Below are 26,267 nucleotides of genomic sequence, written 5' to 3'. Positions count from 1 at the left end.
TAACAATATTAAAAAAAAATTACTCCCTTCTTTTGACCTTGTTCCAACTCAAGATTATACTAATTATTAAATGAATTAGAGATGTAACACAATTTGAGAGGTAAAAAATCTTTAATACTCCATTAACCTTAATCACCATAACGACTTCCTTTCCTAACCTCTTTTCTCCTGCACAACTACATGTTTTGCCACATGACCTGCTCTATGCTAACATAGTGGAACCACTAGGAGATGTACAGTGCAATGCCCCCAACCATATTGGAGAAAGAAAGCTATATGGCATTACAATTTGAGCCCCATGCTTGTGCTGAATTATTTTTAACTCTTCCTCCTTTCCCTCCCTCCCTCTTTCAACATAGAGATATTCTACCTCACAAACTTTACTTAATACGAAACTTTTCTTTGATTATTCCTATAACCAACATGATGTGTGGAAAAGAATTGGCACTTATGGTAGAACAAGGTGAGGCCATAGAGAAGGTGGGCATAGGGAGATTGGGAAGAGGAAGATTATGGATAGTTTGTGAATATAGACAAATAATATGTTATTAAAATGATATCCGGCCGGTGTTAACCAATTAGGGGGTGCGGTAAATTGGCATGATACTCCATGGTATGGCTTCCTAACATTTTCTTGCAAATATGAAAGCTCTCCTTTTATTTTCATATAGAAGGATGTGTTACTCTCTTCCCTTCGTTTAGTGTTTTAACTATTGTATTTATCTAGCTATCTAATTAATTTAAGTCAGGAGCATGTATTGGGCCCTTAATCTATGGATTCAAAATCTAATGTAGTCCATCTATATTAATGCCAATAGATGTTCATTGATTCTACTTGATCGTAAATAGTCTATTTTAATTTAATGATAAGACATGCTAATGCCTAATTCTTTAGGTGCACCTAAGATCAACAGTTTAGATGGGTACCAGTTTTGCATGATAAAGTTCAGTATTTTTCTTTTAAAATCCAATTAACCCTTACATTATTTTCTAAATAGGACATGAACTAATGCAATATTTTTATGACATGATTATGATTTACAAATAATTTAAATCAAGGGAAAAAAAATCCAAAAAGGCCTTTAATGTCCATGCCAAGCATTTGTAAGAATAAAACAAACAAAAAAAGGACTTATCTATCATTTTGTTGGGTTTAAAGCGGCAACACAAGTGAGTTCTCATAATTTTGTAAAAGCATCTTAGATTTAAAATTTTCAAAAAAAAGGCTGCATACCTATCTTTATAATATTTTATTTTAAATAATTGCAACAAACTTGGTGGTTGACCGTTGCATTCTACTAAATAAGGGTGAGGAAAATTTACAAATATTTTTTACCTTTACAATTGGTCAATATAGTTAATACAAATTAAGGGCTAGCTATCATGCGTGCTCACGGAAGATTAAATGCAAAAGAAGAAAAAATTCTATTGCATTAATAAATTATTACGAGAGAAAAGAACACCAACATTATTGTCCAACTATAGTCTTCATCGACAAATCGTTCTCAATAATCTTTTGACTTGTTCATATGCCACTGCTTTGATCACAAGCCATTTTATGAATGACCAACCACTACCTAACCCTTGAATGAGATTTCGTATTTGTCCAACGTTCCTTTAGTTTTATGATCCATCACAGATTGGGACCATTCGTCCATTTAATAAATCTTCTCTTAGCTGCAAAAGATCAACAAAATTAAGAAGAATATAATTGCGCAAAAGTTTACCCCATGTAAAATTTAAGCAAAGAAGTCCTATATTTTGGGCCCACTTCTCACCTTGTCCATGAGATCCAAATGTTTGTATTCCACTGGAATAATCATTACATTTTCTCCACAACCAATTCACATGAAGTCTTTTCTAGACAACTAAGTCTATCATCAATTAGCATAGCCAAGGGCAATTCATACCCAACTATTCCATGCCCCATAGTTATCCTACATGGAGACATTCTACCACCAAATAATGCGAACCATTGGCTCCTCTCCAAGCAACAAGTCACATGGATCCTTCCTCGCACGTGCCTTGTCACATGAACAACATATGCTCCAGGGATCTCATTTGGTTTCTTTTTCTTTTCTCCAACGCCAAAAACCAAAAGGACTAACATCACAAGCTGTCAATGGTCCCAGCTGCATACCGAAAGACCCATCCGTAGCTGTGGCGAGAGGAAGGAATGGACTCTTATCCCCTCCCCCTTTCTTGCCGCTATAAAAAAACCCAGGCGGGCGGCGGAATTGGGGGGGAGAGAGCGCGGGCCGGCGGTCCCTCTCCGTTTGTCCCGCCCCCACGACACAGACGGGTGCTGCGACCCATCTCGACGCCCCAAAGTAAAAATATTTTGGACCTCCAAATACCTACTTTACATGCCAAAACCTCACTTCCCTCTACCCTCTCTTTTACTGACCCAAAAGCTTTCATCATAGAGGCAGCATTTGGTTGGGAATAAAGCAGGCATAGGACTTGTAATCAGAAAAGAGAACATCAAAGCAGGCATTACACTCTGCAAAGTTTTCTCTGGATATCAAATATGATTTTTCCAAGTATTACTCTTCCTTATCACTTGCTATAGCCTTTGTAGCCTGAGATGGCAGTCACGAAGCTGGTTATGCATGTACCTTTTATGCAACTGAATAGACGAGAATAGGTTCAGCAGATTGTTGGCGGTGCGAGTGAGTGCCATATCTTGATCTGAGACATTCGAATCATGGTCTGTGGTGGCGTGGCCTTCTAGACTATGCATGTCTAAAAAAGGCAAATAAGACTGCGGACTAAATGGTCTCGTACGTGGCCAATTGCTTCGGAGACACCTTTTGTGTTGAACTGCCTAGTGTACTCTAGGATATGGTGTATTTTGATTTTTTTTGGATGTATTCGTATTAGAATTGTATCAATCATATGTTATATTTAAAAAAAAATAAAAAGTTGTAACTTATGGTGCAGCTATTCCAACATGGATAACTGCTCCTACTCCTGGCATAAAACCTGAACGCTACCGTACAAAGGGATACGAGAGTCTTCTTATGAGGTGGCACGTCAGCTTTTGAGTTAAAAAAACGAGTGCCGCACTGTACAGAAGACTATTCCAATTTTGAAAACCAAAAAGAAAACAGAGCCGTAAAGGGCTACTGCCTTCTCCGCTACGGTCACTCCCACCCACTGTAGCCGGTTAAAAAGAATAAGGAAAACCCTAAGATTCAATGACACTGCTCTCTAATTAATCCTTTTACCATTTCACCACCTACCTAATCTTTCCCCCCAGTCTCTCTCTATCACGGACAGAAAAAGCCCAAGCTTTTTGAAGAAGCTTGGGAGCCTAGAGATTCCTTCTTGCTCTATTTACAACAGCGGGTAGAGAGAGAAGAGGGGAAGGGCGTCTCTTTTGCTCATCGTTATCCCGTCTCAATCTGGCCCCTTGCTTTCCTTTCTTTCCTTCTCCCAAGCCGGGGGCGGAAACCCTAACATATTCCTATCGGCAGCGCCGAAATCCCCAAATCATTGGCATTTTGTTGCGGGAATCGCACGAAAGATCGCCGTGCGGTGGCCCGATCCGTCGCTGTCCCGCGGATGAGTGCTGGTGTTGGTGGCGCTGGGGGTTTGGAGATTGTCTGTCTCCCACATTTTCGTCTCTGTCTGGTTTTTAGTTGGATATCTCGTTGGCATCGGAGGATTTGGTGGAGATCGGGATGGTAGTGGTTCTGATCTGATGCTTCGAGTGTTGTTTGCTGGGATTGGGGCGAGATGTCGTCTGCTCCGGCCTCGGCGCCGCCGTTTGAGCGCCGTCGAGCCGTAGCATCCAACACAGTATGCTGCCTCTCCCTGTTTATGTTCTCTCTCTCACCCCCTCCCTCCCACCCTTTTTTTCTCCCCCGTTTTATCTGTTTTTGTGGGGAATGGTTTTAAAAAAATGTGATCTGTGGGATGCTTGCTTAGTGGTTAGTGATTAAGGAAGAAGAAATTGCTGGGCCACACCATGCATTCTGCTTTTTGATAAATCAGGTTTTGGTTTTAGGAGACACTAAAAATCTTGATAGAATTTTTCTTGCTTTTCCAGCAAAAGTGGGGAGCTTTTCTTGCCTGTTCGTATTATGGGAGAGCGTGGAGTTGGTGGTGTGGTTGTTAAATTCCCTGCCTCTCTGTAGATTATTGTCGAGTGATGTCTGATGCTTCTTTGTTAAGATTGAATAAGAGGCAATTGTAAAGCCGCAGATGGACCAATGCTTTTTGGTCTGCATCTGTGCAATTGCGATGTGCTGTGAAGTAAGGACTCCACTTAATCGTCTTGCATGCTTTGAAAAAACAAGGAAATCTTTATATACCCAAGCTTAATTACTTGCTTTTTCTACTTTAGAGTCTTCAGAACCTACTTAGGAAGCAACCAGAGATACATTAATTTGAAAGAAGAGAGTAGTTAGGTTGATTCACTTCCGCAGCAAGACAATGCATAGCTAGTTTGAGTAGAAATTGCTAAATTACCCTGTAGATAGAGGCAAACTAAAAAGGATCACCAGAAAAGGTTTAAGTACTTGTATTGTGCTCTTTTCCAGTACTGGCCGTTACAGGTAATGAGATATTACTAGGTAGTATATAGCTACGATTTTGTAAACCAATTCTGAATATGTCAGCAGGAGAAGATTTAAGAAGGGTACAAATTAGATTAAGATTATGAAAGCTTTTCAATTTTTTGAAGTTTAAAAGCCCAAAGTGGGAGTAGGTATGGCCGTGTGGCAGAGGATTTGGGTGAGAGAATAGGGAAGCAGAGGTCTAGAAATTATTTAGGACTAGTAAGTGCAAAAAAAGTGGGAGTGGAAAACAGATTTCACAAAGATTTTGAAGTGGATGCAACACCCTAATCAGAGTTTTCTAGTAGATACTGGGAAAACAATTATAGGAAAAATGTAAAATCTTGGTGGTGTTATTTAGACCATAACTAGATCATGCATTCAATTAACTCATATATTTAGTAAAAAATGAGGAACTTGAAAAATGTTGAGATGGTTGAATAACTAATTAGGAAGACGTAATGGAGGAACTAGAGATCCATCGAGATGTTCTTTAGATTGCAAGGAGTGCAATGAGTTAGAAATTGCTAACCATCACATAGAAAGTTGATAAGGGCATATTTTGGGACCATGTACTACACTAGTAAAATGCAATATAGTTCGAGGGTGTTTTCTGTTCAACAATGAACTTGTCAAGATCATGAATTGGTATTATACTGGTTTACATGCAATAGTCATGCCAACCAATTGACTGCAAAAGCTCAAGCTAATCGGGAAAGGGTCAACAATATATATCAGGCTTAAGACTCCTCCTCACATACACTGCGGACTATGCACGTGGAGAGATAATTGAGTCATGATAGACCATAATCAAGATAAAAGATAAATGATAAAAGATAACCATGGATCATTAAATAAGTTATCTAGTATGGAGGTGATTCAAATTTATGACCTCCAAATTTGAGATTTGGTACTATGTTAGCTAACCAATTGAGCCCCAAAACTTAAGCTATTGGGTCAATGGCCAACAATATATTCAGGTTTAACAAGTTATTCTTGCTAGGTTAGGTGCAGATGTGTACAAGATATCCCATAGTGGGTACCAGTTTGATATTTGATTTCATGATCACTGATCATTTTTAAGAATGCCTTAATCAAAGCACAATCTAATGCAAACTCCATGCACACACTAAATTGCAAGTGATGCTATTGCTGACTTTTGAATTTGGTATTGAGATTCAATTGAAGGAGGAGGTCATGTTAGAAGATATTGCAGCCTTGCACTTGCGAATTTTTCTCTTTCAATCTTTCTTCTAATGCCTGCCAAATCATGAAAAATCTCATGATAGTACAAATGTTCATCAACTATGTGTGTCACTTCACTTGATGTTCTAGATATAAAATTAAAGTAACAAAATTAAACTGAATGACACTTACAGTTTGATATGACTGTACAGATGCGGACTTTAGGAGTAAAAGGATATCAGATGGATCAATGTAAAGACATATATACAAGATCAGAAAAAGACAAAAAGTAGATGAAAAAAATTAAAAGCTAAGAGAATCTAAAAATGGAAAAAAGAGATCAACTAGAAATTGATAGATAAAAAATTAAAAAATGTATGGAACATAGAGAGGGGTTGAAAGAGTGTGCAATGTTCACCAATGATATTTTTCTTTTTTTGGTTGTTGGGTTGAGGGGGAGAGCTATCTTCATCAATGGGGTTGTGAAATTGATGGAGGCAGGTGGCATGAGGTGTAGAGAGAGCCAAAGCTCATTTACAACAACTCATAGCTTATTTTGTTATTATTAGTATGGAACATATTTTAGGTTATGCGATTCCTCAATGTAAGCAAGACTAGTATTATGCAGTAGGTAATGGATGGATAACAATTTGACTATTATGTATTAAATGTAAATCAATATCAAACATATTAAAATGCACACCTTTAGTATCCAATTCATATAAACAAGATCCTTTTAAAGCAATTTGGAGTGTCAAAGAACCACTTAACGATTTGCTGAAGCCAATGAAAAAAATAAAGCAGAAGAATGATCTGCTAATGTTTGAGCAAGTAGTTCTCAAACTATTCTGCTTGCATAGAAATTTAACTCCCCGCTTGAGCAATTAAGCTGTTGTTTTGCATAATCTGATATCTAGATGCTGCCCTTTGCATAAATTACATCGTTGAGCTTCTGTCATGGAACTTTTATATGCATGAAATATTTTAGTGTATATTAACTTTATGACATAGCCCCACTGTGTGTTTTGGCCTAGACTCTATTTAAACCATCTGTCTTGCGTTCGCTTGATGCATATATAACTAACGAAGCATCTGTTTTTAAATTTAAGGCAATATAATGTAGTGAACCATAATGAATAGTTCGGTTTGCATTTTGCAATCTTTATGGCCTATATGCTTTTGCATCTATCAGATTGAGCTCAAAATTTGCTTACAGTAATTTAGCTCTATTCCTTGTGTATATACACTTTAAAAAAAAGTTAAACTCAAGAGTTTGGGTTTTTTAGTTTTACCTTCCCTTGAAAAGCAGTCAATAAGCGTATTGTATTATGAATGTTTTTTTAACATAACTAAAACTTGGAAGGTTTACATAATTCTTCCATACAGTTACCTTGTGAGGATATGCTTGGATGTGTAAAGAACTTGGCGGAGGCCAAACCTAGGTTAAGTTCTGCCTAAGCTCAACTTGGAACTAAAAAATCAAGGAGAGCTGAGGCTTTGATATTAGTAGGCTCAAAAAGGCTTGGTTGGAACATGACCAGAGGTTTGGCTATTTGTCTAGTTGGGATAACCTTGGGCTTGGGCTCGGGCCCAAAATCTGCCCAACTTAAAATTTCTTAAAATCCTAAACCTAGAATCGTCGTTGCTTAAACTTCTTAGGCTTGGGCCTGATTCTTGTCCTCGTTGATGAGCTTGATCTCAGTTTTTTTAGGCCAAGTTTCGGGTTGTTTTTGTGTTAGATTGGCTTATTAATAGGGTTCGAAACGGGCCAGGGGCCATGCCCCCACTTGAGCCCAGCTCGAAATTTTTTTCCTAGGCTTCAGGCTGGCTTAGCTTGGAGATTTTAAAAAATCTGGGCCAGAGCTTGGCCCGAGCCTAGGCTCAGACCCAGTTCAGAATGCAATTGGGCTGATCGGCAAACTCCTTTTTTCTGTCGATCTGCATGTTAATGTGCGATTGGAGAACTCAAACTACAACAACAATGGAGAGTGGCGGTGCAGTTGTTTTCGATGCGGTCGGAGCGATGCTAGTCCTTGTTGGTGTCTGTGATGGCGGTGACGAGGAGAACGAAGACGAGGGGGAGCACGGAGGCGCTGCGGCCGAAGACGGCCAATTGAGGGTGCTGGCTAGTGCCCCTCCCATTTGCCTTGTTTATCCCCAACGCTTGCTCCAAAACAAAATGAATTGAACTATTCAAAGAAAACAAAGGAAATAAAAAAGAAAGAGAATGGGATCCTCCCTACTGCTGCCATAATACATTGTGCAAAACCGCCATCAATACCTTGCTGGGCTTTCCCGACAACTTCCACGAATGCTGGAATCCCCCCTACCGCTTCTGGAATATCCCTTACCGATGCATAGTCGTGAGAGAGCTGGGCCTGACTTTTGGGCTCAGTTTTCGGGCCTAGTTTGGGCTGAGGCTCAAGTGGGCCTGGTAGGCCAAATATCTACTCAAGTCGGGTTCAAAATGTCTATGAGTCTTCCTTTCATCCCCAAACCTGATCCGAGTTATCTCGGGCCTAGCCCGTAGCTCGACCCAAAATCAGCCCGGCTTGATGGGCCTCGGGCTGGCCCAAGCCCACTTCTAGCCCTACTTATTGACCCTTTGAATGTGCCAAGATGGGCATGAATCTATTAGTCTATTTAATTCCATCAAGACTTAAGCATTCATCGGGGCTAGATTGGGTTTAGTTCAGGCCTAAGCTCAGCATCAAGGGCCATCAGGCTGGTTTAAGCCTTGCTTGGCCTGACCTTGACACTTGATTCAAGTTGAGCCTAGCTTGGCTGCTATACACGAGGCTTGAGGTTGACTCAACCTGATCAAATCATGCTCTAGAGCATGGATTGGGGGAGAGTGGAACATGAAGCTGCCATGGAATAATTCTGGTTTGGCATGAGAGCCAAGTATGTGTGCGCGCAAGTGTGAGAGGGAGAGGACACGGAACTCATTTCATGTGCGGTAGAGGGGGAGCGAAGAGAAGAGGAGAGCTATAATGCACCACATCAAGTGGGGTGACTCAGCGCTCTTATGGTGATCTTGTTTGTCATGGTTGAGTGGGAGAGATTGAGAAAGGTAGGAGGATAGGATGAAGGGTACATATGGTACTTATTGGGTGTGTTGGAGATGGCATGAGAGAAAGAGTTGGATGTAAGGAAGTTAGGTGGATGGAGATGGGTTTGGACAATTGAGGGTTCTAATATTTTAGAGATAAAATAATCTTGAGTTTTAAATATAATAGATATTATATATTTTTATTAGGAAACAATTGATATACTATATATGTATTATCTAATGTAGGATTGGGTTTGGTTGGGCCTTATAATTTTTCGCCAACTTGGGCCTAGTCTGAATTTCAAAAGGGCCTCAAGTTTTAGGCTTGACCTGGCTTGATCATTTGAAAAGCCCTGCCTAGGCCTACAAATAATGTTACCTAGACACCACAAATTTTGGCTTTCTTATGTGTCAAACACTTGGACGCTTAGGACATGTCATGGCACTCCTTGATACTTCATAGTTCATATCATCAAATCACAATGCCATTGTTTTTACATGTCTAGTTTTGGCAATTCTTTATCAAGGCTAATATAACAATTAGCAACCATTTTATCAAATTTTATGAACTTAAGGGGCATGAGTCTAGCACATTATTTACGATATGCATATATTGTTGCATAGTTACACTTAATTATATGAGACTCATGCATGTCCAGGTCATGCGTCAGACTCTTCCAGACATTGAATTGACAGCTGTGCCATGTGTCTAATTAATGATGCTGCCCAAAATCAGGCTGGGCGGTTTGGCCTAGCAGAGCAGCACCTAATTTGATTGGATCTAATTCCACCCTCTACGGTGTGCAATTACCCTAGGTCCCTTACCCAGATGCATTCTATGACCACTATGTATCCCAAACCCCTGTCCCTACTGTTGCAAAATTCATTTGCCCTATTTTCATTTTTATCTCTCTCTCTCTCTCTATATATATATGTATATATATCCTATGTCTATGGTTATTATATATTAAAGCTAAGGATATATAAGCCATCAGACATACAATATCTAATATCCTCATGGCACAACTATATTAGCTATACCTTGATGCCAAAATGCATGTTGGGTTATCCAACATATAATCAACACTGTTACTTTATTCAGATGCCAACATGTTTTCAGTTTGGACAAAAATTTGGTCTGTATTTGCCCATCATAGATTAATGCTAATCATACATCTCAGATATCACTAGTGAATGACTTTCCTTTTCTGATTCCTGGGAGGAAAAATCCAACTGCTTGTCAAGGGAGGAAAGTCCTGAATGTTTCATACTATCACATTTGACTTTGTTGAGAATTTTGTGTTTGATTTGCCGCAAATTTGAAGAATTATCGTATGTATGGAGCAAAGAATGTTGAATTGGCCCGTACCGGCCGGTTTCGCCCGTATCGAACCGGTCCAGTCTCAGACCGGTCCGGTTCGGCGTTAAAAAACGGTACTGGATGGTACCGGCTTGAACTGGCCGAACTGTACCGGCCCGAACCGGTCCGTACCGGTTCCATTTTTTTTTTGATTTTTGGATGTGTGAATCAGGCTGAACTAGTGGTATTGGTTCGGTACCGGTTCGTGCCGTCCTGAACTGGTACTGAACCGGTCCGGTGGCTGACCGGTACGCCTACCGGTATCGGTTCAGGGATTCCTGGTATGGAGTTTACTTGTTTGCTGAATCATCCTTTCATTTATTGGTGGGGTTGTAGCAAGCTTGTCAGCTGTATTATGAGTTTCTAATCACATAAATGGATGATAAAGATCCTATTACATATCAAATTACTAATTGCACCATCATCTTTCATGTAGTGTTGACTCTGTCTCCGATCTCTACATGCTTACCTGCCACTCCTTGGACCAGTATTAAATTTATTTTCCAACTTGTCAAAATGCTTCACTTTGTCTTCTCATAAAAAGGAGAGAAGTTCATGTTGCCCATTTAACTATATAATCCACACATGAGATGTGCTCACTGTGCCTAGTGCATACTAATTGTCTCTTTAACTTGCCTTTGCATCAATGATTTCTTGTTGCTGACTTCTTAGTCTCTACTTTTACCAAGCCTAACCAGCATGTACAATGTTACTTAATAGTGTTCCCTTCCCATGCTGATTGCACAATTATTTTGTGCACCAGCAGTTCCTTGCTAGTTATCCTCTCATACTAGGCATGTATATGGTACATAATTATGTACCTGGCAAGACAATTTAAAAAAGTTTTATCTTAGAAAAAAAAAAAAAAACTTACAACTTCGTAGTCAATGTTTCACTTTGTTAAGATTTGGTAAATATAAATTTTTGAGAAGTCAAAAAAGTAAGGTGGATTTTCTTGAATAAGCTAAAATACAATGTCTAATACCACAGCGCCTTTTTCTAAGAAAATTCCTTACTGAAACAAGCTGAAGTATTTATGTATGTGTATTTTTTTATCTAACTTCCAACTTCATTCACAGGTGTTTAAGAGTGGACCGCTCTTCATATCATCTAAAGGTTCGATTTTCCCCACTTTTCGTAGATTTCTCCCTGTTGTAGTTTTTATGCTTTTTATGCATGATTTGTGGATGTGTACATGCGTATGCTTCTTTTACTTTCTATCATATTTGTGCTGTTCTATTTAACTTGTTTCCATCAATATAAGCCTTAACGTCATCTGTCTATGTTGTTTACTCTGAAAATAAGACGAACACTGTTGCAGCTAAAGAATATCTGGAAAGATAGGAGCAATGATAATCATTTTTTGGGATGCATGATATTTTTCGAGAGTGCTGTGCTTGTATCACGAGTTATAACAGTAAAAGTTGGTAGACACTGCAAGATATAGTTTTTGTAGGAAAATGCTTAAATATTGCTTTCATGAGACAAAAAAAAAAGTCTGCATAAGTTCTGACATGGCGAAAGAAGTCTTTCCTGAGGGGCTATTACAATAAAATTGCAGTCTTCCAATCCAACCACCATTTGATGTTCTAAAGTGTGCTTACAATCATATTGGTTTAAATATATCCTGTGCGTGAAAAAAATTAAGAAAATGTGAACAAAAAAAAATTATCTTGAAATTCTTAGGACACGAACTAGGAGCAGTTAGTGTAATACGGATCTCGGGAACCTAAAATGCTTCTTTCAGAAATATTTGAAATAAATATTCTAAATCAAGTAGAAGATAGGACTCCTCTTTCCTGGATTTTTTTTCCTTTTTTAAATGAGAAGAGATGAAACATGCCATGCTTTTTTTTTTAATAATATAATGTCATATGACATGTAGGCAATGTTTGAAATAGTGTTCGATGGGATAAATAATTTTGAAACTGCCCTCTGAAGGAAGGCATGTTGTAGGCATCCCCACAAAGTGTACATCTGAAAAGTTTCTTTTCAATGGATTGTTATCTTGAGAGGGCCTTTCTTTGAAAATACTTGCAGAAAAACATTTGGTGGCCATGTAATTTGCATAGGTGATGAACTAAGTTTTGTTGTGTTGAATTGCTTAAATCAGCCAATACTAGTGTGTATGATCATGTCACTTTTATGTAGCTGCTTGATAAAAAACATCAAGGACCTTCCTGCAATTCCACTTTAAGTACAACCTTCATTAACTGAAGAATTTTGAGTGCTAAAAAGGGACTTTTTGCAAAACCCACTTCTTATCTTACATGGACTTGGGTGTCGCAATGTGTGTTTCAAGTGTTAGATTCTTTTAATATCTAGGAATTTCTCCTCAAGGAGTGATCTTTGAGTGTCATACCAATGTCCGTGTCAAGTGCTGGGTGCCAGCACTTTAGGCTTGGGGGGGGGGGGGTTGCATAATTACTTTAGGCTACTTTGAAGAATCCTTACATAATATCACTTTGTTGAAATCATTGTTCTCAAAATTCCTAGGTAGCCATTGTATGCTTTGCCTATGAGCATTAAGATAGGTTTTGAGCATTAAACTAGAGACCAGGCTTGACAGGTATAACTTTTGGCATTGGTAATCAAAACTTTGATTTCTATGATACTAAATTTAGAGTAACATTGGTTTAGCTTCAGCTAGAGTTGCTATTTGTTATTTTGGGAATCCATTTAGGTTTTTCCTGGAACACAACCAAAAAAATCACTTAAAAAGATGTAAATATTACCACTGTGGAATTTCGATTACTTTATGGCATTTAATATCGACTTATACCAACATTTTATATGTGCTCTTTTTTTTCCCCTAAAATTTGTGTGAGTGATCTTTCTCTTCTGCATCCAAAAATGATTCTCCTCTGACTCCCATTTAAGCTGCTTTCATATTATTGTCATTCATTACTTGGCATATTTTTGATAGTGTTGATTACTTAATTCGCTGTTTTCCTTCCTTTTCTCTTGTTTTTTATTTGTATGGTATGCTTACGTTGCTACTTTGCAGGAATTGGTTGGAAATCATGGAAGAAGCGTTGGTTCATTCTTACGCGCACATCTTTGGTTTTCTTCAAAAATGATCCTGTTAGTATTGTATACTAGTATTTCATATTTATGGAACAATTTGATTGGATTACTTTAATACAAGTAATCTGATTATGGTTTGCACAAGTAATTATTGATAGTTAAATTGTGATCCTCTGTAAAAGTAATCATTGTCAACTTGTCCAAACAATGATGAGTACTAGTCATGGTCTAGATGCTGCGATGTGAGAAAAAAGAATTGATGTTGTTAACATGTGTTCAATATATCTTAGCATCGCAAGTTGCTTATTTTTGAGGTTACCATATGCATTGCCCAGAGTTCTTCTTTACTAGTATGAAATGTGTCTTAGAGGGCTGAGCTTCCTAAAAAATTTAGTAATAACATCTCTTCAATAAACATTGATGAAATAAAACAGTAAAGAGAATATTCTTTTTCATTATTGGATGAATCAGATACTTTACTAATTGCTTGACACTTAATTGAGTCACTGATGCATGTCTAACACGGATTCTCAAAGTTGGAGCCAGAGTTGAGGTAGCAGTGGGCTTATATCTGCTCCCATTTTATTAATTTTATTTCTTGTCTTCTTTCTTTGATTCGATAGATGTGGGAGGAGGCTATGAATAAGTTTTTGACATATCAGTTAAGTACGACCATGAAACTGATATTCAGATAACTCCAGATGCCTAGATTAGTGTAACTAAAAATGCTTTCTAACATAAGTTATTAAGTTACGCTACAATTTTAAACAAGAAAGCCAAACATTGGCGTAAATTTGTTTTGTTGATGCCATATTACAAATTAGTCTTTTAGGACTATCTCATTCCTAAAAATATAGTATACTTCATATTTCTATCCGAAACTATAACCTTCATGTCCAAAACTTTTTGTACCCTTGTTCCGAATTTGCTTTTGGCCTGGCTCCTTCCTCTTTTGGCTGTAACTATGAAACCAAATTCGGTACCAGATGCGTTGTATAAATTTATATACTTTGCTCGCTATCTGGTGTACATTGTTTATTCTGAATCCTCTAAGAGCACTTGAAATTACCACAAGAAATTAATAATTTCTTATTTTGTATTTTCATATTTATTGGTCCATTTCGTGGTTTGTCCAATCTTCAATAATTTCATATTTTTTAAACCATGTTTTCAGAAACTTTATTCTCTCAATTTGAATGTGCATGGGAGAAATCACTTAGGGATATTTGGTTATATTGCAGAGTGCACTACCACAAAGAGGTGGTGAAGTAAATCTTACTTTAGGGGGTATCGACCTAAATAATTCTGGGAGGTACATGTTATTCTGTATCATTTGAAAACTATTTTTCTTTCCATATATGGCTATAGTACTAATTGAGAAATGCTTGTTCATTTTTATCTGCAGTGTGGTGGTTAGGGAAGATAAAAAGTTGCTGACTGTTTTATTTCCTGATGGACGTGATGGGCGTGCATTCACCCTTAAGGTGCTTTTAGCTGTTCTATTGCCACATCCTCTTTTGGATCAGTTGCAAGTTGCAACAGAACCCTTGCTCTTCTTGTTAGTTGTGTATCATTAATTTGTATCGGACCATAAATTGTTGTTGTTTGTGTGGGCACTAGGCAGAGACATCAGAAGATTTATTTGAATGGAAAATGGCACTAGAACATGCTCTTGCCCAAGCTCCAAATGCTGCCCTTGTGATGGGACACAATGGAATATTTCGTAATGACAACACGGACACATATGAAGGGTCTATCCAACATTGTTAGTGCCTTTCCACTACAAGATCATGCAATCAATGGCTTAACATAAACTAATTCTAATTTCTGATAAGTGCATCTTTTCCTGATTATGACTTTTCCCTATGAATGCTTAATGTTAAACAGGGAGAGATAAGCGCCCGATCAAGTCATTGGTTGTTGGTAGACCAATTTTGCTTGCACTTGAAGACATTGATGGGGGGCCTTCCTTCTTAGAAAAGGCTTTGCGCTTTCTTGAGAAGCATGGTAGGCCCTAATTAGCCAACACTATTTTGGATATGAATCTGGTGCTTCTGATGAATGTGAGGAACCATATTATCTGTTATTTACTAGTCTCTAATAATAGTGCTTGCTATGCTGTCCATAATTTTCCCATAAACTTGTCAGGCTGGTCTTTAGGGTTGGTTAGCTGGTAGACTGCTTCTGATCTCCATGGTACTCAAGTCATTCCAAGAACTGTGGGTAAAGATGTATAAGCATAGCAGGCATGTGTGTACACAAATTGTACAAATGTATTTGGAGTAAGCAGAAATGACCAATACCCACCCTTGGCTTTATGCACCTCTAGTGGCAAGAGCTAAAAGGCTTTTTTGTTTTTAATGGTTTCAATAACTGCATCTAGAGAAGCATACATGTTAATCATATTTGCTTTGCATTGTTTAGATGAGGATATTTTATTTTTGTTCTTCTCCCATTTAAATAAAAGTTGTTGGGTGTATCAATCTTGCTACAGCCATATGCAGCATTGCTGATATCCTTGTTATCACCAGCCTCCCCAAACACACACGTATATTTTTCTTGTATTTGTATATCAGGTTTTCTTGGTCTGAAAGAAATAGTTGGGACAATGTTTGATGGTTATAGTTATAATTGTGATCTGGAACTCCTGTCTTTCTTGTTAAACGTTCATGCTGTCAAACAATGTTGAATACCTTACACTTACCATGGATAATACAACTAGGACAAGGCAATAAAATGTTATGTTCTGTTGACACTTCCGCAATCATGGAAGTGATGTTTTTTCATTTATCTGAAAACTGACCTAGCTTTCTTGATGCTTTTCTATTCATTTAATTGCATTTCACAAGGTTTTAACTTTCTATTTAGCTCTGTAATGCACCGAGTTTTCATGACATTTGGAGTTTTAATTGTATGAAGTAGTATATGAGAGAGAGTTCGTGATGTATTTTTAGTGTGTACCTTGCCACCTATCTGCAACTATGCAGATCTCAGGTAGAGCTTGTTAAATTGAGCTCTGCTGATAAATCAAGTTAAAATCATGAGATAACTTAGCATTGCATCATACTTTCTGTTTGTGCTGTTTCTGCAATTTGTATACCCCTGTTATATATATTTTTTCCAGAGAGTTGGTTTATTGTAAGAAAAATTGTTGTTACAAATCCTGCAACTTTCAATAAATTATTTATCTATTTGCTTCACACTTCTTGTCAACTATGTCCCTCGCTTATATGCTGAAGTAGACCTGCAGACATATGTTATTAAAGGAATTTTATAATTTTGAATCAATTTTGTGTTCTGACTGTCAAAACTAAACTAATCAGCATTGTGAATTATCTCTGATAGGAACGAAAGTTGAAGGAATCTTGCGACAGTCAGCTGATGTAGAAGAAGTTGATCGAAGAGTTCAAGAATATGAGCAAGGTTATATGATTCTTCTATATTCCTAGTTTATGATGGTTTGCTGAAATTTTTATATGGTTTCAGTTCTCAATCAATTAGTATTATTGCGGCATTATCAACAATTGATTACTCACTGCATTTGCATGATTTGCACTGCTGTCCAAACATCTAGACTAGCCTTAATTTCAGATCTGACTGTTATTTTGATTTTCATTAGGGAGGACCGAGTTTGCAGAAGACGAGGATGCCCATGTTGTCGGTGACTGTGTAAAGGTACTTTTATGCTGATGAGGGGCTTTTCCTGAATATGCCATATGTTTAAGACGCTTATCTGTATAAAGACTGACCGTCAAGAAACTGTGTTGTAGCATGTTCTTCGGGAGCTACCATCATCTCCGGTTCCTGCATCCTGTTGTACTGCATTGCTGGAAGCTTACAGTACGTAACTTGGCATGTTTTTTAATAAATCTAGGGTACACCTCTTGTGTAGATTATTGGGAAGAAATCAAGAACTAATATTTTGTAACTTCGATCCTCAGCATCAATCAGCTGTTCTGGTCATCTACTGTTACACTTGTTTTGCTACTTTTGGAAAAAAATCCTGAACATTAATTTCCAGATTGGAGTGTATATTGCTCAAAAGGCCCTTTCATTATTTCTGGTCCTGGCTATTATTTATTTGATCTCCATCTAGAGGCAGTCTGGTTGTAGTTCTACTGGAAGTATTTAGAAATGCTGATTATTCTGTCTCCCTAATTTTCCTATCCATCCTTTTTGGCTTGTTTGAAGTTGGAACTAATCATTTGCTACTGTGATGTTATGCTTGATAAGGACTTGAAGGCAAGGAAGCTCGCATTAATGCTATGCGTTCTGCAATATCTGAGACATTTCCAGAACCAAATCGACGGTTGCTGCAGAGGTTATTTCTTTTATTTCTATTTTTTTTCTAGTCCTTATATTCTGATTTTTTTACTGTTCTCTAGTAATATTGACTCTCTAGTTTTTACTGCTGTCTATTATATTTTGATTTGTCTTACTTCTCAGCCATATTAGTCATATTTTTGTTTTTGATAATAAATATTACTCCTGTCATATTTGAAGACATTATGCACATAATGTAGTTATGGACCTCTAAATTTGTAGAGTTTTCCTCCACCACTCAGACATGATTGTTAAATATTGGAAGATAAGTACTTATTAGAGAGCCGGCTGCAAAGATGTTTGGAACTTCAGAGTTCCCATAATTTCTAAGGAGGCCTGAAACCAGAGGATGAGTCCAGAATTGAGGGACATATTTGACATGTTATGAACTCAAATGCAGTTTGTACCTTAGTCTTTACATATTCTAAATGACACATGGGATGCAACTTCGTACTTGAACTTCATACTTGAGCTTCATACTTGAAGGCAAGTTTGTGGTTAGTTTGTTATTGACAATAACACTGATCATATCTGCTTAGTGATGAGTGTGAAGTTCAAGTCCAGAGAGATATATGTGGGTCTAAAACTTAGATATTATATTTGTAAAATCATTGCAAATCAAATGTATCTTATCATGCTGTATATTGACATGGAATTACATCAATGAAGGAAAAGACAACAAAGATGCACATAGCATAGATTTTATATATCATATCAAAGAAAGCATGACTTATTTGATGTTTCCTTCTTTTCTTTTGCTTTCTCTTCTTGTCTGCACCTTCTTCTTTCTTAAAATAGCATCATCTTTGATGGTTTTCTTGCGACTTGGGTAGTTAGAGTGAGTTTTTCCTAGCAATTGCATCCCCTTTACTTAATTTGATTCTTTTGTTCCTTTTCACGACCCTGCATGCTCCATGCAGTTACCCTTCCTTTGTAGGTCTACTTCAAGTAACTCTCATTTCATGCTACATTATGTGAGGAATATATGTTAATGAAACATGAGTAGATACATCCTCAAACACTTTGCTTCCCTGCATGAATAGAGGTAATTTAACTTATACACTGAGTACACTTGTTTTTCCCTTTGGAATCACTTGAAATACAAATAACAAACTAGAAATAAAGATAAACAAAAAACTTATTTTAAGATTTAAATATGAATAATATGGAAGAGAAAGGGGAATTTCTTTTGTTACCATGTGTTCACTTTCAATTAGATACCCTGGTTGCTCACTGGTTAGAGTTGGGACATTTGAACACTTGTATCTTATTCCAAGTGTATAGGTGCCACTGAGGAATGAGGGTGCCTGATTACTAAAAAGAGAATCCAGGAAAAGAGCAAAACCACTAAGGCATAGAAACCTACAAACATAGCAATTCAAGAATGCAACAAGACACTAGAAGCATATTCTAGCTAAACAAAAGTAATGATAGCAAAGGAGCAATCGATCAAAATCACATTCTTAAGAAGTTTGCTTACATTGGAGCAGAAGCTAAGGTGAGAAGATTCATAGATGCAAACTAAGATGAGCAGATTCATAAAAAAACTGTTGAAGTTTTTGAACAATACTCTAATAAAAATGAGAAGTGAAACATCAAACTATTGGATTACAATATGATCAAATAATTTTTAGCAATTTATACTTCTGTAATTTCACTAACTAAGATTGTCAGATGTGGGAATGAGTTCAATTGTCATTCTCATACTTAATTCAACGCATTGGGTGCATTTCCTTTAGGGTAAACTGAAGATGAGTCTTTATCCAACACATTGTCATTCTCATACTTAATTCACTTCAAGATGAGTCTTTTTCACAAATATAAATCATGAGCTATGTGATTTTTCATTTTCTGTTTTTAACTACATTTTTAAATTTATAACTGTCAAGAATTATGAAACAAAGACATTGTTAAGGTAGATAGCACATTTTCTTATAAATTCTCCAGAAAACCTAAGTTTAATAGTAAATGTCTTAGCAAAAGACTTTTATCAAGATAATTCCTCAACCAAACTCTGGGATTAACTGAAGGGATACAAGATTTTATCATTTCACAAAGTTCTTTTAACACCTACATCCTGAACCCATTTTTTAAGAAATAAAGGCCACTTTTAATTTCATTATGGTTATTATGATGTCTACTCGACTTGCTGATACTTGTCTAAGACAGATTCTTTGAGCTGGAGGCTGGTGTCTAAGTGACATCATTGTGGGGTTTCCTTAGGAAATCCCAGGAGCCTGGTGATGTGATACAGCAGGACCTCTTGAGTTCCAGTTATAGAAGTGACGTTGAGGGAGCCCTAGGTGAAGAAGGGTAACTAGTTGGGAACCTCTTAAATTTTCTTTCCAGGTCATTATGCAATAACTATATCTGTGGAGATAAGTCTTTTGCTGATTGCCTTGTGAAGGCCCCTTGTGGAAACTGAAATATTGCATCTCCATCCCTTTCTTCTGCTGATTCCTTTTATACCTCTAATAGAATAACAACCTTACTGTCCAACCCATAGGTAGTCTGCGCATGCAATATTAAAGTTTTGGATGTGATTGGACACAATTATGTCAAACCCTTTTAAGAGGATAATATATAATCATAGTACTCTAGTTTGCGAAAATATGTGAAAATAATGACAACGTACATAGATCAGAGATTTTCAGTCTAATCATGAGTCACCCTGATAATGAACCCATGTACAGGTGGATCCCTTATTTGATAACTAATTCCCACCAAGGGCTTAATCGCAATGACTTGGTGAGTTCTATATAATGTGCAATTAATGCACTCTGCTTTGGCCTCAAAGAAGTTATTTCAATACCTTAGTTAGTGATAGTGTTCTCAGGTCTAAGAGCTTGCATCATCAAATGTGTGATGGTGGATGATCTCAAACCTGATATTATGATCTTAAGAGACTGACATCTCGATTTAAATTCTACACTTGCATCTTATTTCTAGCTACCATTACCCAATGATCAGCATGAATGGCCATTCTGGTAAACCTGGGCACTTACATTTGTGTAGCCATCAGGGCTACGGTACCTGAATCATCCTTGATTGTGAGTACTATTTTAAGCATTAAAAGGAACCAACCCTTTTATGCACTGGTCCAACCACTAATCAGTTTAGCTTTCTGGACCAGACAGTGTGAACAAATATAGCTGGCGTGAAGCCTGACTGATGAAAATACCATCTTCTATGAATGCAAAATGTAGGAACCTCAGTCATGCAATGAGTATCTGCTATCAACCAAATGTAAATTGTATCTGCTTTTCTATATTCCTGAGTTAAGTTTCCATCATTCATTTGTTGGATTATTCTCTCAGTATTATATAAATTATGGTTTTATATCCAATTGTTAATATCGGTTCCAGGATTTTAAAAATGATGCACACGATAGCTTCTCATACTGCGGAGAATCGGATGACTCCATCTGCTGTTGCTGCGTGCATGGCACCACTATTATTGCGCCCACTTTTGGCTGGTGAATGTGAGATGGATGATGACTTTGATATGAATGGTGATAATTCTGCTCAGCTTCTGGCTGCAGCAAATGCTGCTAACAATGCTCAGGCCATTATCACAACTCTCTTAGAGGAGTACGAGAATATATTTGATGTAAGATTCTTGTCAACTGACAAATTAATCTTTAGATAGTACAGAGTTTAAAGTTACTATAAATGTTGATAGGACAAGTGGCTTGGTTGGTTTTCTTCTTTAATTGAACTATGAAAGTGATGTATAGGGCCCAAATCACATTTTTCAGAAAGCATTGTTGATCTTGCGTTTGGTTTATGCGGTGGCTCTAATTGAGTCCTGATATAGTTTAACATGTCCAAGTCTGTTTGCTGCATTTGTTTGGGAACTGAAGAAGCAGCTTAGGCCCAATTTTAGAATTAAAAATGAGGTTATTTGCTCGATTTTCTTTCTGCAATATTATTTCACTTGGGAAAAAAATTTAACTGCCACAATGTGACTTGGCTCAGGCCAAATGTGATTTATGAACCTACTATTAATGGTGATTGAATTTAATTGGTGACTGGTAGTGGATCTTAATTGGTGCACACAACATTCATCAGGAGCTTTCTGATAACCAAGGCTGTTGAAGAAGTGAATATTAAAACCATGAATTAGTGCAAATCATGCATTGAAATACCAATTCCTCTCACATCCTGTTGGTGATACATATGATGATGGGAACTTGTAGGCATGAGAAAGGGCTGAATACCTCCGGCATATGCACCGCTTCATATTGCTACATATCAGCCAAATAAGTGCTGATTATTTGTCACATTACAGAAGGCAAATCATTGCGGTACAGGACTGTGCCCTTGTGTCCCACATATGCATGTTTATATGGGATGGCTCAAAATTCCTTACAATTTCTTTTGGATTTGAAAGGCTGATTTATGGACGAAAATAATAATATAGAATCATGTTTTTGCATCAGATTAAAGGCTAAAAATCAAGGTATTCCATTTTTTCTTTCCTTTAGGTGTCACTTGGTAATCACTAAATTTGCCGCAGATTTGAACCAAAACCATGAAAACTTTTGGGGCAGAAAAAGGAAAAAAAACTATGCATTCTTCACCAGGTGCATGGAGTTAGTATTTTTTTTCATTACCTATATGCCCTTTACAGTTATGTGATTGTTGTTTATATGATATCATTTCTTGAAACTAAAACTAACAAATACATTTTGGATGATTTTTGCTGTTAATTTTTTTTAAAATTTTTCAAAAATTATGTTTATTTGTGCAAAACGTGTCTTTGTATTTGTACAGAAGGCACTTCAAATTTGTTTAGAACTTGAAAAGTTACTTTTATTTTTATTGTGGCAACTGCACATCATGACCAGAAAGTGTGTAGTGAACACTGTAGTTTACTATCTGGGCTTTTAGCCAGAATAGGCATGATACCTGATACTTAGTCCTAAGCACAAGAAGGAACGTCCGGTGCCTGTATAATTTCGATGACAATGACTTTGCTGCCAAGCATCTTTTTTAGGGGCAAGTTGCATCATTAGAAACAGGATAGCAATATGAAAATGGTAGAATGGAGTGATGCCTATATTGCATTTCTGATTAATGTCAACATCTATCTATGTATTTTCCTCCTTTTATCCTCACCTATATATAATAAAATCTCTAGAGAGTCAAAAGGCAAATATTTTTCTTAATTTTCTTGCTTTATTATTTTTATTACTTCCGACTCATGCCAAACATTTGAAAATCATGATTGCTTGCTCTTTGCAAATAATTACGTGCAAGATTCATCCCGAACCTTTCTGAGTATCATGATTTCTTGCAGTTAGCAACTGCTTATTTTTTTCATCTTGAACAGATGTTTTGTCCTGTAGATATTTGTTTGCCTTGTGTCTAATCCTTTGTTTCTTGCTCATATTTTCACGATCATCTGGGTTATCCTTGCTTTGCAGGATGATAATTTACACCAGTGCTCTCCGTCACATGATTCCCAGATTGAAGACACTGGCAGTGAGGAGTCAACAGAAGATGGAAATGCTGATGTGAAAGATAATGGATATCATGATGCAGAAAATGATGTAGATCCAGAAGTGGATGATGATCCTGAACGTGTACTTAGTGGAAAACTGAGTGAAAGCAGTGGATATGCTGGCAGTGACCTTTATGACTACAAGGTTTGCTTTTCATGTTGAATAATGCCTTCCACTTTGTTGAGCTTTTTCCATGCCACATTCATGCATTTTAAGGAGGGTTATGTTTTTGTAAAATATGTTCTAAGCTGAGAAGATTTTAGGCTATTCTTTATCCATGTTCTTCTTTGTAGTGGGGTTAAATTGCTGTTTGTTGTTGGTTTTCGGTTCTGATTCTCAATTGCATGTGTGCATATATTTAATCTGTCCGAGGTCCACAAGTTTGGTTTTGTACATATTCTTTTTTCCTTAATGCTTGTTGATGTGCCTATTTAAGATATTTCTTAATCATGACGAAGATTAGTCTAATCATGATTCTCATATTTAAACTTTCCAATCTCTCTCTCTCTCGCTCTTTCTTTCCCTCCCTCCCCCTCCCCCCTGGTGAAATAAACTCAGCATTTAATCATTTCATTTGCAATTACACCCAACAATCATGAGAAATCCTCTTGAGCATTAAACCTTGAGAAGGGAACCTGTATGGGTTATAACTGATATATTTCCAGGCATGATGATATTTCTGTTGCATGCAGGTGCACAGATATGTTTCGATGTTACATAGTTTAGGGCCTTTAGGCTGTATGTTTGTAACAGCTTTACAATATATAAGGTGGCTTAGAAATATTTGGAAAGCATAACTGTAATCTAAGTCCATTATTAAACATAAATTTGGGACTTGGTTATGTATAAACCAGAGAGGTAAAAAATGTATGAATTCATATCTTGCCTTAAAGGTTTTGATACCTATTTTTGTTTTTCTAGATTCAAAAATAAAAATCCCTTGCTTGAGTCCTATATTCCATTGATTTCTATTATTGTAATGATTCTTCCTTATTATTTCCCTTGGTCATGTGCCAGAAATTTGCTAATTGCTCTCCGCAAGGGTACAGACTGACAGAACTATATGACTGGGTTCTTTCTTCCAAAGTATGCCTGAAGATACAATCTTACCTCATTAAAACTGCTAACTTCTGTTACACATGTCAGAGGAACAATGTCTAGACTTTCTGGATTAGATAATTTGTGGTACAAGAATCCAATAGCCAAGGTATGCCGTATCCTACCAAAATGGGCATACGGAGTGTACTGTGCCGTACCAGTTCGGTACTGGTACACGGTATGGGAGGCATACATATGCTGAATCAGTCTCCATATCGGGCATACCAATATAGTAACAAAGTGGCATTGGTATAGAGCCCGGTACCAAGTCGGTGTAACTTGCCAATAGCTGTGTGCTATTGGCATCAAGAAGCTGAAAAACTAGAGAAATGATTATTAAGCAATTCGTTCTTCAATGTTAACTTGGAAGAAGAAATGGACTACGGATGATTTATTTGTAGATGATTTATTCATTAGTTAAAACAACAAATTTCCCATAAATATTGACAAATTAGTGCGCCTATTGCTTTCAAATTCCTACAGCTGAAAGCTAGCGGGGACATTTTTATATAGGTAGCTGCAATATATTTGGAGATATGACTAACGTGTGCCATCTGCTTGATGTATCATTTCTGTAGTCTGAGGTTATATTGGTCCTCCAACCTAGTGTATCTTCTTGTTCTTCTTCTCATATCAGTTAGTTGTAGCTTTAGCCGTGTTCACAGAGAGAGGGAGACCTTTAATTTTGTAAATTAATATATGCCATCTTTTCAATGTATCATTTCTGTAGGCTGAGGTTATATTGGTCCTCCAACTTAGTGTTTCTTCTTGTTCTTCTTCTCATACTAGTTATTTGTAGCTCTAGCTGTGTTTGCAGAGAGAGGGAGACCTTTTATTTTGCAAAGTAATTTGCTCTGTGCTGTTCCTTTTTCTATTTTCTGAACGGTTGTCAAGACTGATAGGCAAATGACCTATTTGTCCAGGTGACTGGGCTATATCTGAAAAGTTGATATGATAAATCCGCTTACCTAAAAGAGTGCGTGCAACTACCTATTTCTAAGCTACCACTGATGACTTGTTTATCATGTTATTGGCATTTTTTTTTCATTATTTTAAATGACAGATGGTCGTGTTGTGCCTGTCTTTCTTTTCCTGTTAAAATCTTGACCAATTTATATATGTCCAAATTGATTGAAACTTTCTAGTAGAATTAGTAAATAAGGATGATTGAGTGCAGAGAATGCACATGCTTATTCTCATTGAGGCTACTAATGTATTTTGCTGTGATATTGTTTTTCTAGTGTGAAATAATTTGTTAAAATCAAATAATTCTTTTTACCTGTTAACTATGAACTTGCATAACCAATCCACCATTCTGTATAAATGGAGAATGTACTGTTCTTAAAGCTATATACTCTACAAATTAGTCTAAGTCTTACCGTGGATATGACTTGCACCATTAATTAATGAACATTAAATAATATTTTTCTGGGTCCTCAGCTGGTTAATACATCCCTTCTTATTTTCAGGGCAAAAGTTCAATCAGTCTCTGCATAAGGATGTAGTCCTCCTTCTGATTTTCAGACTGGTGTTATGATCTCATTTTTGACAACCATAGCTAGATAAAACCCTTGATTGCTTTTTTTGGGTAACAATTTCTGGTCAAATTATAACATATGCCCAGGTCTTTAACTGGTTTTTACTTGTCTTTTCCTTTTCCCTGCCGTATTTCCCAATTTTTAACTGCAACTTATGCTCTTCTTGGTGTAACATCTTAACAAGATAAACAAAAATTGAATGTCAATTCCATTTCAGGGTATTGCCAAACTGTTTTGCTGGTTACATTAATCATTAGTTAGTTACATTAATCATTAGTTACTTGAAAGAAGAGTTGACGAGGGTGAAAGCAAGCAAAACGCACAAAAATTAGATATGGAAGCACCTAGGAAGCCTTTGTAATATCATATATTATATAATAACATGAATCTACTTGTTTGCTTGCTCTATTTTGAAGAGAAGTATAAAAACAATAAATTATTTACTTACAGAGCTTTGGTTGATTTTGCAAAATAATGTTGTATTTCAAGATATAACCCAAGCATTAGGAATGAGAAAGTGGGTGCAAAATTTTGGAGTGGGTGGGGAATCCTATATAGAAACTCCAGGCACCAAACATTTTACTGTATACGGCATTGCTGATAGAAGGTTCGCCAT

At 37.0% G+C, this 26,267-nt stretch overlaps 1 protein-coding gene across 2 annotated transcripts in view; it reads left to right on the top strand.

Moving 5' to 3' along the window:
• Nucleotides 1–3,199: 3,199 nt before the first annotated feature.
• LOC103716927 (rho GTPase-activating protein 7-like) overlaps nt 3,200–26,267 on the top strand; it is a 38,694-nt gene continuing 15,626 nt past the window's right edge. Inside the window, exons 1-13 of one of the 2 annotated variants that reach the window (XM_008805128.6) lie at nt 3,200–3,804; nt 11,239–11,275; nt 13,167–13,243; nt 14,428–14,498; nt 14,592–14,670; nt 14,807–14,951; nt 15,074–15,193; nt 16,532–16,609; nt 16,806–16,861; nt 16,957–17,026; nt 17,420–17,507; nt 20,875–21,118; nt 22,938–23,159. In XM_008805128.6, the coding sequence (XP_008803350.4) occupies nt 3,742–3,804; nt 11,239–11,275; nt 13,167–13,243; nt 14,428–14,498; nt 14,592–14,670; nt 14,807–14,951; nt 15,074–15,193; nt 16,532–16,609; nt 16,806–16,861; nt 16,957–17,026; nt 17,420–17,507; nt 20,875–21,118; nt 22,938–23,159 (1,350 nt within the window). In that variant the 5' untranslated portion in view covers nt 3,200–3,741. The remainder of the gene's footprint in view (nt 3,805–11,238; nt 11,276–13,166; nt 13,244–14,427; nt 14,499–14,591; nt 14,671–14,806; nt 14,952–15,073; nt 15,194–16,531; nt 16,610–16,805; nt 16,862–16,956; nt 17,027–17,419; nt 17,508–20,874; nt 21,119–22,937; nt 23,160–26,267) is intronic. The other variant, XM_088708240.2, reaches the window with a different exon arrangement.

This window comes from Phoenix dactylifera, chromosome 12, assembly GCF_051530095.1.
Source record: "Phoenix dactylifera cultivar Ajwa chromosome 12, Ajwa_hap1_PhDact_Kaust_v1.1, whole genome shotgun sequence".
In the NCBI taxonomy this organism is placed as follows: Eukaryota; Viridiplantae; Streptophyta; class Magnoliopsida; order Arecales; family Arecaceae; genus Phoenix; species Phoenix dactylifera.
Note: the sequence above shows the minus strand (reverse complement) of the source record. Positions and strands in the feature narration are given on the sequence as shown.